The sequence below is a fragment of the Camelus bactrianus genome, chromosome 8 (assembly GCF_048773025.1).
Source record: "Camelus bactrianus isolate YW-2024 breed Bactrian camel chromosome 8, ASM4877302v1, whole genome shotgun sequence".
In the NCBI taxonomy this organism is placed as follows: Eukaryota; Metazoa; Chordata; class Mammalia; order Artiodactyla; family Camelidae; genus Camelus; species Camelus bactrianus.
Window position 1 is genome coordinate 1,557,432 of NC_133546.1, and position 14,061 is coordinate 1,571,492.

At 51.7% G+C, this 14,061-nt stretch overlaps 1 protein-coding gene across 7 annotated transcripts in view; it reads right to left on the reverse strand.

Annotated features, from left to right (window-relative positions):
- Positions 1-7,442, reverse strand: part of KIF25 (kinesin family member 25) — a 44,532-nt gene extending 37,090 nt beyond the window's left edge. For 3 of the 7 annotated variants that reach the window (XR_012508440.1, XM_074367974.1, XM_074367978.1), the window contains exon 1: positions 48-7,441. Coding sequence is in view for 6 of the 7 variants with exons in the window: in XM_074367974.1 (XP_074224075.1) it covers positions 48-194 (147 nt within the window). In the remaining variant the exon portion in view is untranslated. Of the gene's footprint in view, positions 1-47 lie in introns of all 7 variants that reach the window. The other 4 variants (XM_074367975.1, XM_074367977.1, XM_074367976.1 and 1 more) reach the window with 4 other exon arrangements.
- Between the last annotated feature and the right edge of the window lie 6,619 nt (positions 7,443-14,061).

The following is a 14,061-nucleotide window of genomic DNA, read 5'->3' on the forward strand; positions in this document are numbered from 1 at the left end:
CGGCTGGCCCCGGCCCAGCTCAGCCCCGAGACGGCTGAGCGCCTTACCTGCGCCAGCCTCAGGTGGAGAACAGCGTTTTCTGTTTCTGCTTCCACTAGTCTCTCTTCTTTCGCCTGCAACCAAGGGTCCAGACAGAAACGATCATCAGTGATACTGCCGAGCGGTCCCTTCCTTCCTCGGAACCAACACCGCATCCCCAGGTGCAAGGATGCACCCACTGCAGAACGACGGAGGTGACGGGCTAGAGGGGCCCCGGACCCTGACAGGCACCCATGCCGTGGCTGCGACCCACCCCCACCCCAGGCGTGGGCCCTAGGCCAGCAGCCTCTGGGAATTTCAGAAACAGAATCTCGGAACTTCCCAACCAGTACGTTCTCCGGGTGACCTCTGTGCAGGTTCCAAACTCCGCCATTTCTTTCCTTTCATTCACGTATTCAAAACACATCTGTTAGAAATCTATTCGTGCCAGGTGCTTTTCCAGGTGCTGGGGACAGAGCGGTGTACAAAGCAGGCCTGGAGGCCGCATCCCAGTGGAGAAGCAAATGAGCAAGGGGAGGGGGCAAATAACCACGGCAGCTCCGCCAGAATCAAAACAGGGTGATATGAACCCAGGACCCGTGGCTCCCCAAGGCGGGAGGCAAGGGGGAGCCTCTGCAAAGGCCCTGTGGCAGGAACGAGCTTAGCAACTCAAGGAGCAGAGAGAAGGCCAGCCAGCCTGGGGCTCAGGACGGGGTTTTCCTAAGCCAGGGAAGCAGCTGTGAATGGTGAGGAAGGCATGGCAGGGTTTTCAGCAGAGGAGCTGAAGTACTGGCCACGTACCATTACTGCAGAGGATGCATCAGATTCCAGGAACGTGGGCTCAGATGTGGTCCTTTGTGCTGGGGAGTCGTCCTCCCCCCAGTCTGCTGACAGGCGGCTCACAGAGAACTGTGCTCATTTTAGGACAACAATCTCTTTGTGATTGGTTAGAAAACCAGAAACCTGGGAGTCGGCTAGACTTCTCTTACCACGTTCAGTCAGTCTTACCTCTTGAAAAATAATCCCTCGAAGCAACCAAGCGCCTGGATAAAGAAGTTGTGGTAAACACACACATACATACACACACACGCACACACACACTGGAACACTACTCAGCCAAAGAAAGAACTCATGCCATTCGCAGCAACATGGACGGACCTAGAGATCGTCATTCTAAGTGAAGCAAGTCAGAAAGAGAAAGAAAAACACCATATCTGGAATCTAAAAAAGTGAATCAGAGCATCATTTCCGTGTACAAGCCTTGCCCTTCTCTGGTTAAATTTCTTCCAAAGTAATCTGTTTTCTCTGGTGATGCTGCCTGTGCCGTGGAACAGAAGTGTAGTTATTTCTGCATGCAGGCCGTGCGCCCCCGAGCCCCACTGAGCTCACTCAGTCGTGCTAATAGTTGGTTTTTAGTGTGGTTTTGTTTTTTGTGTTTTCGGTGGAGTCCTTAGGATTTTCTGCACGTGAGATGCTGTCATCTGCAAATGGAAGTAGTCTTACTTCTCCTTCTCTGACATAGATGCCGCCCCCCGTCATCCTGCCTAACCACCCTCCGCAGCACCTCCGGACGACGGCGCACGGAAGCGGCGGGAACGAGCCTGCTCCCTGCTCCGCTCAGCAGCAGGTGTGACGTCGGCTGAGCGGTTTCCACCGCCGCCCCTCATCAGGCTGAGTGCTTTTGTCACGAAGGGGAGTCGGAGGCTGTCAAACGCTTTTTCTGGGTCTGCAGAAATGATCCCGGGGGTTCTGTCCTTTACGGGTCTGGTCTATTACATTCACCAATTCACTAGACCAACTTTGCATTTCTGCCTTTTGGGGATACATCCCACTTGGTCATGATGTATAATCCTTTACACATATATTGCTGTATTCAGTTTGCTCATAGTTTTTAAAGTTTTTGCATCTATATTCCTAAGAGATGTCACTCTGTATTTCTTGGGATATTTCTGTGGTTTTGGTGTCGGGGTGATACTGGCCTCAGGGAATGGGATGTGTTCCCTCCTTGTCTATTTTCTGGACGTTTGTTAAGTTAATTCTTCTTTAAATGTTTGGTGGAATTCACCAGTGAAGCTGTCTGGGCCTGGGCTTTACTTTGTGAGGAACTTTTTATTATTAATTTAATCTCTTATTCCAGTTTTGTTCACATTTTCTAGTTCTTCTGGAATCAGCTTTGGAAGTTTGTTTTTAAGGCATGTGACCATTTCCTGCAGGGCACCTAGCTCCTGAGCAATGCTGTCCGCAGCGTGTCCTTCTAAGCCCTTTTGCTCCTGTCAGCTTGGCGGCCTGCTCGCTCCTGTTCTTCACGGTGCTCTTCTCTCTCGTCAGTCAGTCAGGTTACAGGTCTGTCAACTCTGTTGATCTTTCCAAAGAGCCAACTTCTGGTTTTGTCGATTTTCTGTCTTCCTAGTCTCAGCTTCATCCATTTCTACTTGAATCTTCGTTGTTTCCACCCATCTGCTGGCTTCGGTTCTCACTGTCTTGGCTTCACCCAGTGTCTTGAGGTGGAAGGTCAGCTTGTTGACATGAGATCTCTCCACTTTTTAAACAGAGGTGTTCACATCTGTAAAGCATCTTAAGCACTGCTTTGGCTGAATCCCCCAAATTTAGGTATGTGGAATCTTAATTTTCATTCATCTCAAAATATCGCCTAACCTCCTTTTTTATCTCCTCTTTAATCTATTGGTTATTTAGAAGTGCCTTGTTCAATTTCATGTATTTGTGAACTCATTACATTTCTTTGTCATTAACTCCTACCTTCCCTTCATTGCAATAAGAGAACATGTTATGTGATTCCTGTCCTTTTCAACTCACTCAGGCCTGTTTCGGGGCCCATCACGTGGCCCAGCTCGGAGGGGCTCACTGTGCACTGGAGAGGAACACGCCCCGCTGCTGGGCGGGTGGCTTCCCAGGGACACCTGTGAGGTCCGGTCGGCTCGGCTGCTGTTCAAGCCTCCTGTTTCGCTGTTGGTCTGCTGCCCAACCTGCCCATTATTGAAAGTGAAGTGTTGACGTCTTCAACTGCTATGTTTGAATTGCCCATTTCTCCCTTCAATTCTGTTGCTTCTGCTGTACCAATCCTAGAGCTTTGTCGTTAGATGCATACGTTTATAATTTGTGTGTCTTCCCTTCTGTCATTCTAAAATGTCCCTCTTTTCCTCCAGTAACTTTTTTTTTTTTTTTGGTCTTAAAGTCTATTTGGTCTGTTACCAGTTTCCTTGTGTTTGACGGTGATGTAACACATCTCTTCGCACCCCTTCACTTTCAACTTACTTCTGTCCTTGAACCTCCAACGTGTCTCCTGCAGGCGGCTCACAGCTGGGTCTTGCTTTTTATGCAGCCTAACAGTGTCTGCCTTTTGAATGAATTCTTAATCTACACACTCTAACGTCACTGACAGGGATTTATGCCTGACATTTAACTTCTTTTCCCTATGTGTTTTGTGCCATTTTTGTTCCTCTTTTACTGCTTTCTTTCACATCAAGTGTGTATTTTCTGGTGTAACGTTTTAATTCCTTTGATAATCTTTTTCACTGTTTTTTGAGTTATTTTCTTAGTGGTTGCTCTAGGGCTGACCCTATAATCTGAACCTGGAAGAATCTACTTCACATTTATAGACTTATTCTGGTGGGGTGCAGAAACACTATCCCTGCACAGCTGCATGCTCCTTTCCCCTTCACTGGTGTTACACACATTACATCGATATATATACGTTAATGAATGCAATGTTACATTGTTCTATTTATTACTTTGCATAGTTCCATGTTCATTAAAGAAGCAGCAGAAACAAAGGACAGCCAGTATTTATTTAAAGGATTTTCTTTTTTTCCCCTTTTCTTCACCATTTCTGGTTCTCTTCATTTGGTCCTGTGGATTTAATTAGCCTCTGGTAACATTTTCTTACCTCAATAAAATTTTACTCCCACCCACCACCTTTATGCTATTTTTGTCTAATTATTACATTTTTACATGTTATAGGTCCAACAATACAATTATACACATATCGCTTTATACAACTGCTTTGTAAATCAATCAAAAGAAGAAGGAAGAAAAAGACATGTAATTACATAATTATCTTCATTGGCGTTCTTTGTGAATTTGAGTTTCCATGCGGGTCACTTGCTTTCAGCCCAAGGAACCTCCATTAGTGTCTCTTATAAGGTAGGCCTGTTAGCAATACACTTTCTCAGATTTGTTTATCTGGGGCTGCTTTTATTTTATCTTCATTTTTGAAAGAGTTTTGCTGGCTGTAAGATTCTTGGTTGACAGCCTTTCTCTTCTTTCTGCACTTTGAAGGTCACCCCACTGCCCTTGACCTCCATTGTGCTGATGAGACATCAGACAGCACCGTTTAGGGTTGACGTGACAACTGCTCTTCTCTTTCAAGGTTTTACATGTGTGGGTGTAGGTATTTTTGTATTTATCCTACTTGGAGGTCATTAAGCCTTTTTTAAAATAATATATTGCAAACTTCAGCAAATTTGGGGCATTCCTGAGCAACTACCTCTTTGAATATTTTTTCTGCTCCTGTCTCTCCTCTCCTTCTGGTACTCCCATTACATGTATGCTGGTGCACTTAAAGGTTTCACATCTTTTTCTGAGGTTACTTTGTTTTCCTTCCTTCCACTTTTCTCTCTGTTCTTAGGATTGCATAATTTCTACCATCCTACCTTAAGTTTGCGGATTTTTTTATTTTTTTGTCCATTGAAATCCACTCTTTTTTTTTCTAACTGAAGTATAGTCAGTTTTCAATGCTGTGTCAGTTTCTGGTGTACAGCATAATAGTTCAGTCATACATGTGCAGACGTGTATTTGCTTTTATATTCTTTTTCATTATCGGTTACTATAAGATATTGAATATAGTTCCTTGTGTTATACAGTAGGAACTTGCTGTTTATTTTATACATACTAGCTAGTACCAGCAAATCTCAAACTCCCAGCTTATCCCTTCCCACCCCCTTAACCCCTGATAACCATACGTTTGTTTTCTCTCTGAGTCTGTTTGTTTTGTAAATAAGTTCATTTGTGTATCTTTCCCTCTTTTTTTTTTTAAGATTTCACATATGAGTGATTTCATATTTATTTTTCTTTTTTTGTCTTACTTCACTTAGAATGATGATCTCCAGGTCCATCCATGTTGCTGCAAATGTCATTATTTTATTCTTTTTTATGGCTGAGTAGTATTCCATTGTATAAATATATCACAACTTCTTTATCCAGTCATCTGTCACTGGACATTTAGGTGGCTTCCATGTCTTGGCTATTGTATATAGTGCTGCTGTGAACACTGGGGTGCATGTTAGAGTTCCCTCTGGATAAATGTCCAGGAGTGGGATCCTGGGTCATATGGTAAGTCTATTTTTAGTTTTTTGAGGAATCTCCATACTGTTTTCCATTGCACCAAACTACATTCCCACTGACAATGTAGGAGGGTTCCCTTTTCTCCACACCCCCTCCAGCATTTATCGTTCATGGACTTTTTAATGAAGGCCATTCTGACTGGTGTGACGTAACAACTCATTGTAGTTTTGATTTGCATTTCCCTGATAATTAGTGATACTGAGCATTTTCTCATATGCCTATTGGCCATTTGTATGTCTTCAGTGGAGAATTGCTTGTTTAGGTCTTCTGTCCATTTTTGGATTGAGCTGTTTGTTTTTTTGTTATTAATTTGTATAAGTGTTTATATACTCTGGAAATTAAGCCCTTGTCAGGCACATCATTTGCAAATATTTTCTCCCATTCTGTAAGCTGTCAAATCCACTCGAGTTCCTCTAGAGAATGCTTTCATTTCAGTGATTTTTCAACCCCAGGATTATCATTTAAAATTTTTTTAATCTCTTTATGGATATTTTCTATTTGATGAGATAATATCACATTTTCCTTTACTTCTTCAAGTGTAGTTTCGTTCAGTTTTTTAAACACATTTATAACGGCTGCTTCGAGGTCATTGTTGATTAAATTCAGCACCTGGGTCCTCTCACTGGTTGTCTGTTGTCTTTTTTTCCCCTGCGGCAGAGTCTCAGTTTCCTGTTTCTTTCCATCTTTCATAATGTTTTGCTGAAAACTGGACATTGCAGGTAACGTACTGCAGGAACTCCGGACACAGGCTCCGTGCGCTTCCTAGTGGCCGCGGCTGTGCTGCGCGCTCAGCGGCACCCCGCGTCCCTGCGGCAGGAGAGGCCAGAGCAGCTCCAGGAAGCCCGGCCCCAGCGCGCGTTGGCGCCGCACAGTGGATTCCCGCAGGGCTGTCCCTCCTGGCCGCTCTGCGAAGTCTGTCTGCCTCCTTTGGTATCACACCCACCTGTTCAGCCCCACTGATTACTGATTGAGGGTTTCCATTATTTCAGCATGGCCTGGGGAATAGATTTCTCCACTGTGTGGTCCAATTAAGCCGAGGCTCGGTTCTTAGGAAGCTGGTTTCCTAACCCCAGGAGGGCTCTTGGCCACCTCCTGTGATTTGGCTTGTTGCTTGTAATGGGCTGTGTTGTATCCACCTCAAATTCACAGGTTGAAGCTCTAACCCCTGGGAACTCACAATGTGACTATTTGGAGAGAGGTCCTTTGAAGCAGGGATTAAGTTAAAATGAGGCCGTCAGGGTGGGCTCTAATCCAGCCTGACTGGTGGCCTTACAGAGGAGGCGAGGACACAGAGAGGAGCCTCTGTGCTGGCGAGCTGGGGCAGAGCAATTAGACCCCAGCCTTCTCGGCCTCTGTTTTGGGTAGCCTCTACCCTATTGGTGGAGGCCGGGTGGAGGAGGGAGCCCCCAGTCTCTATCACACTCACCAGGTATTCACCCTCTTCAACTTCACGCTGGTGTCTGTCCCTCCCGGTGAGGTACAGTGGCCCTCGGTTGGGAGCTGAGGGGAGAGGGGGGCCATCTTCTTGGCCCCTCACAGCCAGCGACAGGCTGGGCGCAGGTGGTGGGAGGAAGGGAGCCGCAGACTGTCACTACTGGGACAGTTTTGGTAGACGCAACAGATATCCTTGGATAAATGTTTCTTCATCTGATGTATCTTCAGGGCGACGCCCAGGGGCCGAAAGAGCTTGTTGTCTCCAGCCATCACCAGATTGGCCCGCCCTGCTCGGGTGTGGGTCCGCGGAGGTCCTCACGCTGCCATCCAGAGGTCCTGCCCTACGATGGCCTCCTAACTGGGCCCTGCGTGTCCGACCTTGCCCTGGTCCCACTGCCTGCTGCAAAGTGACATCCCAAATCGGCTCTAATCATCTCTTCAGCTGCTTCTCCCTGCTCCCGCCGTAGAGACTCCTGCCCGCTCGTGCTGGCCCTGCGTGGACTGACCTCTTCCGGGCTCTCAGCCTCAACCAGCAGCGCCTCCTGTGCCCAAGGGTCCCCTCACCCCAACCCCGCCCACCACGCAGCCGCATCCGGGATGCTGCCCTCCCCAGACAGTCCCACCCTGACCCCTGAACCCCACTGAGGGAGGGGGACCTCTCCCATCTCACCACTGCGCTGGCAGGGAGACGCCCCGCCTTCTCCAGGCCGGGTGGCTGTACCAGGCGCGCGCACAGGGCTGGCAGCTCTGACCAGGTCCTCTCCTAGCTGACATTCACTTGGTGATGATGTGTTAATGATTCTCTCACTCAACTGTGTAACCCGAGAGGACCGGGACAGAAAGATTACATCTGTTGGTGCCCAACCACCGACTTCCCACGTTTAGCACAGAAGAGCAGACATTCAGCGAAGTAGGGGAGACGGGGGAGAGGACAGACGGCCCTGGGGTGGGGCCGGGGTGAGGGGGGCCCGGAGGTGAACGGTCGGGGCGGGGGGGAGGCCGCGGGGCCTCTGCCCCTTGGCGGTCGGGGTGCTGTTTCTAACTCGTTGAGACGCCCAACCCGTCCAAACCCTCAAGCGCTCCGAGAGGGGATGGGGCGGCAGCAGATGGCCTGGGGGTCCCCGCCCCATATCCCCCTCACCTGCAGTTGACGCTGCAGCTGCCAGGCCCGCTGCTCCCAGAAGCCTTCCCAGCGCCCGCCCCGGGCCGGCATCGCCCTCGCCTGCGCCTGCGCCTGCGCCTTCGGGCCGGCGTGCGTGGGCCTCGCGTGGGCACCAAGGCGACGGCGCGCTGGGGGCGGGGCGTGCGGGCGCGCTGGGGAGGGAGGGGCGCGCATGGGGGAGCGTGGGGGAGGGGTGGAGGTAAATTTGGAGACTATTTTCTAAGTATTATGGATATTCAAATTCCATATAAATTACAAGCCTTTTTGGGTGCAAAGTACCTAACTTTTCCCTTTTTTTTCCTTCTAATTTTAAAATGTAAGTGATCGCGTCTTCCTTTCCCTAGGAGTATGTATCTTCCGCAGGAACAAGAGGGCCGGGGGCAGAAGCACGTGAGGGAAGACACCAAGAAAGCAGGGCCCTGGGCGGGGCAGGCCCACAAGGGCAGCTGTGTTCACACATGTGATGGGACTGCCTGGGTGAGGCCCTCCCAGCGGCCCCCCCGTCCGCGGGGCCTGGGGGAAGACCAAGGGGCAGGAGCCCTCCCTCCTCCAAACCCTAAAAGCCAAGGCAGGGAGAGGGCTGGGATGACAGCTCACCTTGTTGGCGGCGTCTGGGTCCTGGGAGGGCGGGGGAGTGGGGACGGAGGTCAGCAGTAGCGCCCGTCCCCCGCACCCCGGACCAGGCTTCCCCCAGCCAGCAAACAGGTGAGGTGGCAGATCACGGCCACACAGCCAAGTCCAGCGGTTTTGGCTTTCAGGGCGCCCGCCGTCCAGGTTTCCCTCCGTCTCACTAGGGTCCTTCTCCACCAGTATCCAGTATCAGGACCTCTGGTGCCATCTGCACCCCAAGGATGTCCACGTCTGTGTCCAGCGCGCCCTCTCCCCTGCCTTTCAGACCTGTAGGTCCCACTGCCCATGTGGCACCTGGGGGATGTCCGCACAGATCCCGTCGAGCACCAGGCCTGCTGCCCGGGCCCTCAGCACCTCCAGGCCCATGCTCGCTTAGACCCCAGCTGGGGACCCACTCTCTCAGCCTTGGAATCTGCCTTCTCAGCCCACATCCCATCCATGGACAAACCCTACTGGACTCACACAGGAACAGCCCCCCTCCACCCCATCACTGCAAAGCCACCTCTGTGCACTGCCTGACTGTTAGTTAAGATAGTTATCTGCGGTCTAGCCTCCAGGGGTTTTAACAATGTCAGATCAACTCCTTCCAGCGGCTTCCCGTTTCCCTCGGCGTAAATCCCAAAGAGCCCGCGATGCCAATGCGCTGCCCGCCTGCCCCTCCCCTCCACCTCCTAGCTGGTCCCTGCCTTTGCCTCTGAGGCTCCCTCTGCCCACAGTTCTCTCCAGAGACACCCCCACAGCTCCTCCCACCCTGTTCCAGGATTCTGGTTGGAACCACCTGTAAGAGATAGCGCCTCTATCCCTCTCGTCCTGCCGCCCCGTTCTCAGGGGGAGCATGGCTGGCAGACTAGATGCAGAGTTACTTGACCGTTGAAGCGCTGAAGGACAGTGTTTGGCATGCGTAGGAGCTCACGTATCTGCTGAAAACTTGAATCAAAGACAGAGGAGGCCAGGGACAGACAGGAGAGCCTGCCAGTGAGCTAAATCGTCATCCTCCGAAGTATGTTAATCACAAGAAACCGCCTGAAAGTGGTCAATAACCAGACAGGAGTACTGCACCAGGTGTCACTTTGGCAAACGTGCTGGCAGGTGTAGTCCTGGAGCCAGTGAGGCCACTGTTGGCTCTGCCTTGTGAGAGGAAGCACGGGCATGAGTGTGCTGTGTGCAGGCCCGACGTGCGTATGTGTGCTGTGCACACAAGACAGCCATCCTGTCCCTAGACGTCTCCTCTGGGGGCCTCCAGGGACACAGCCGAGGATACGCATGCTGCATGGGTTTTGGCAGCAGGGTGTTGCAAGTAACCCAGAAGCCCGTCATCGAGGGTGAGGCAACCAAGCCCCTGCCCCAGAGGGACAGGATAGACTGGAAGGTCACACACAAGAGACGTGGCAGTTAGAGAGAAATGGCAGCCGATGCCATTTATGCAACTCCACCCCCAGCATCGCGCAAGGTACACCCACAACAGACACACCAGGGTGGCCCGTCTGGGGCGGGGGGCTGCCTGGATAGGCCTTGCTGAAGGTGCTGCGTGAACAGATGAGAATTATGTGCCACGGACGAAAGAGCAGCTTGTGCATTTTAGGTCCAAAACTAAAAAGGAAAAAACACTTGCTTTTTCCTTTAGGTAGAGGGACTGGGAAGTGGGGGGAGATGGCAGAGGAGCTGCGACCTGGTTTGTAAGCCTTTCCACACGTTGATTTTTATAAATGACATGCATGCATTTCTTTGATTAAATAGCATTAAACAGAAAAGCAGAAACTTGTCACTTGGGACACATAAGCATTTTAATAGTTTATGTCATTTATGTAAATAGTTATTGCAAGCTTACCTCATGTTTCCAGAGGAAAAAACAATGCCCAGGAAGATGAAAACTGAGAAGTGACCTGTTATGATGGTGTCTGTAGCTCTCCAAAGTTTACCAGTGACTGGAATTAGGTTTTTCCAGACTGCCTGCAACCAGAGCAACAGCTGGGGTCTCAATACCCTGCATGCCTGTTCCCGGCACGAAGTCTGAAGACTCCACCGAGATTTCCATTCTCGTGGCCACCTCTGCCTCTGGACTGCTTGTTCTCTGCAGAGTTTCAGCAGACCTGCACGAACAAGCCCCAGGCATCCCAGAGAACAGGTGACATCACTCACAGCTGTCCTCGGCCCCACACACCAGCCCCACATGCACACACGGCAGCCTGCCCTAGGAAGTCCTCCCTTGAAGACAAATTCCTGTGTTATCTGTAACCTGTTTCTCTCCCTCATTATGGGTCTTCAATTTGGGGCAGGAGAGGGCATTTCCAGGTCAGAGGAAGGAGACGGTTCTGGAAAATCACTGCAGTCTCGGCAGAGTTTCAGATTTAGCAACGTGCCAAGAGTAATTTTATTCCTCCCTAGAGGAAATCATACAAAACTATGTACAAACTTTAAATTTGTCACCTTCAAAGGAGTAATAAGCCATAAAAGTATATGTAAATTTCTGGCAGATAAATTGTAATTATTTTTCATACTTAAGAACTTTTTTCAAAATTCTATGCTAGTAGTTGCCATAAGCTCATTACGCGGTCAGCAGCTGCTAACGTTCTCTTAAGAGTTCACGTCTACAGCTCAAGAAAGGCGGGCACTGACAGGCTCCGGAAGTGTGACGCTGGGCAGCCAGGACCAGTCCAGAGCCACGGCCCCCACTCTGCTAACCTGCCCTGTGGACCCCACACTGTTCGGCTTGGACCACCGGCCGACCGTCAACAGAAGCTGAGTGTGATCTGAACTCCTGGCCTCAATTTCACTGTTTGTCCAAAAAGGAACACAGTTTGCCTTTCATAACGCAAAAGCTGCATTCATATGAACGTAAAAAGCTCCCTGACGTGAGGTTATTAACAATCAGTTAACACCTGTGGCTCATGCTTAAGCAAGCCATCGCGCTTCATGACGTGGCTTGAACTGGTCACCTTGTCCACACCCACTCACTTTCATCAGAACGGGGCCCTGGAGCTGCCGGGGTGGCCGCAGGCTCGGCCCCACACTTGCCGGTCTGCGCAGGATGTCCCAAGTGAGACACGCTGGTTCGTGAGGGTCCACAAGGAGAGGAATGCAGAGTCACTTGTGAAGACGTCTTACACTCTGTGGATATGCTGGGCAAAGTAAAATAAATTTTATTCCAGCCACCTACACTTCTGAGTGGCTACTGGACAGCGCGAAAGTTCCTAGGGGTCAGCGCTGCTTTAGCAGACAGCGCTGTTCTGACCTCCTTCATCAGAGGGACGTGCGCTCAGGGTCACAGAGGCTGCGTGGAGGCAGCCCGAGTTGTCTGCCTCCCTCCAGCACGTCCCACGCTGGGCCGCGCGGGCTGCACGGCGAGGAAACGGGGCTCCGTGGTCAGGCGCGCGGCTTGGTCGAGGTGTCAGTGATGAAGCCAGGACAGGGATGGTGACAACAGGGCACAGCACTGACGGGCATGTGGACGGCAGGTCTCCGCACATCTCCGGCCCCGCGGGCAGGCGCGCTCCTGACCGGCTTCAGGCGGGCTCCCAGGGCCCCTCGTGGCTGGGCCGTCGGGGGCCTTGGGCCCCTCGCTGTCTCTGCAGTGACCCTATGTCCACGCGCTCTCCCGTCCTTGGAACTGGGCCCGGCCCACACTGTGGACTCCCCCAGTCAAATGGCTCCGGTTCTCTGTAACAGCAGCCAGCGGGATCCACGCCGACGGTCTCCCTGCCACCTCCTGTGGAAGCCCCGCCGCGGGGTCTCTGGACGCACAAGGAGCTCAGCCCGCAGACGAGGCCGCGTGGGACGGAGGGACTGTGAGATGCCCGTCCTGGCGCCTGGTCCCAGGAGGGCCTCACCCCCGCGGGCCTCACGGCGGCAGTCCCACTCCCTCATCTCGAGTCCCCGTGGCGGACTGGACTCGCATCTTTTGTTGCCACAGGAGGAGGGGGTCCTTTCTGAGAGGAGAGACCCGCACGGACTGTTCAGAGGGGAGTGAAGAGACCGCAGCTCCCAGTTCTGAGCCGTCAGGTTAATGTTCTTAAAGGTCTATGAAACAACAGGAAGAATGAGCAGGAACCACCGCAAACTCCCAGGAGACACGGGTTCATTTACATTGAAACTCCACTCCCGAAGATCGAGAGGGTTTTGGCCAGTGTCCACGTCTGTCAGTAATTTTCAATCACGCTAATCGCGATACTTCAGAACAGAAAGCAGGACAAGCAACAGACGCCCCGCACGCACCGCTTTCCCTGCTGTGGACACGCCGTCCTTCGCTCAGCTCACACAGGCCGACCCCACGTCGGGGGCCCGTCCCTGTGGAGGAGGAAACTGCCAGGAGGCAGGACATTTTCTAGGCTGTGCAGTCAGCCTAGTGTTTTTCAGGCCTCTCCTCTCTGTTGTTAGATCACTTACTGTTTTATACTGTTTTTAAAAACCCTGTAAAGTTGGAACCACTGTCGCTCATTTAGGCTTAGGCCACCTGCACCGGGATTCTCCATAAAGAATAAAACACCAGCGGCACCAGGGCAGGAAGGAGTGAGGGTTAACCCACAGAAGGCGTGAAGACACTGCCATCAACCCGGGAGGCACCGACACGGGTTCTCGCTTAAAAGGAGAACCACTGAACCTGCCTGTCTGGCTGGCGCCATCCCCGGGATCGCTGACCCCGCTCTGACCTCAGCTGGGCCCCCCAGGCCCCGACATCCCGCCTCCACCATCAGCCACCACCGACCTGGTCATCAAACCCGAAACCCAGGGCCGGCAACCACAGGTGTGCTGTCCCCGCCAGCCCTGCAGACACGTGGGCTCTGCCTCCTCCCCCGGAGGCGGCCCGCGCTACCCTGGGACAGGGCTGCTTCACACCCTTCTCAGACGGGCAGGAAGCCCGTGCGGTTTAACGGCCCCGACCCGCTCTCGGGCTCCCGTCTGCCCGCAGGAGTCGTCGCGCCCCAAGGCAGCACGCTTCCTCGCGAACTCCACCATCTCCAGCATTTAAACTGGGCCCTGCCAGCAGCCTTCCGAGTGCCCTGCACATCTCTCTTCACAAATTGTTACTACGTTTACAAAAAAGAGCTGGATTTTTCTGTCTCCCGAGATCTGCCACGGGAGGCTCGGGCTGCTAGGGACTGGCACAGAACAGGCACATTTGTTGAGTAAGTTTTACAAGAAATGGGCTTTTATAGCCCAACTTCAAGTCGAACACGTATCTCCTGGGGTTATAGACTTCTCTGAACACACTGGACAAACACTGGAATGGAAACAGTCACTTTTCATACAGATTTCCCTTCTGCAAGTCAGTCCGCCTGAATTTTGCTGGGGCTCAACGTGACCCCAGATGTGTAACTAAATCTCTGAAATCAGCTTTCCATGCACAACGCATAGAGGAAACCACTGTCCAGTGGCCATGCTGGAAAGCTGCCCAGTGCTTGCTGCCGCTTACGGTGACCCAGGAGCCAGATCCCGGTGGGGCAGTCGTCACTGCCATT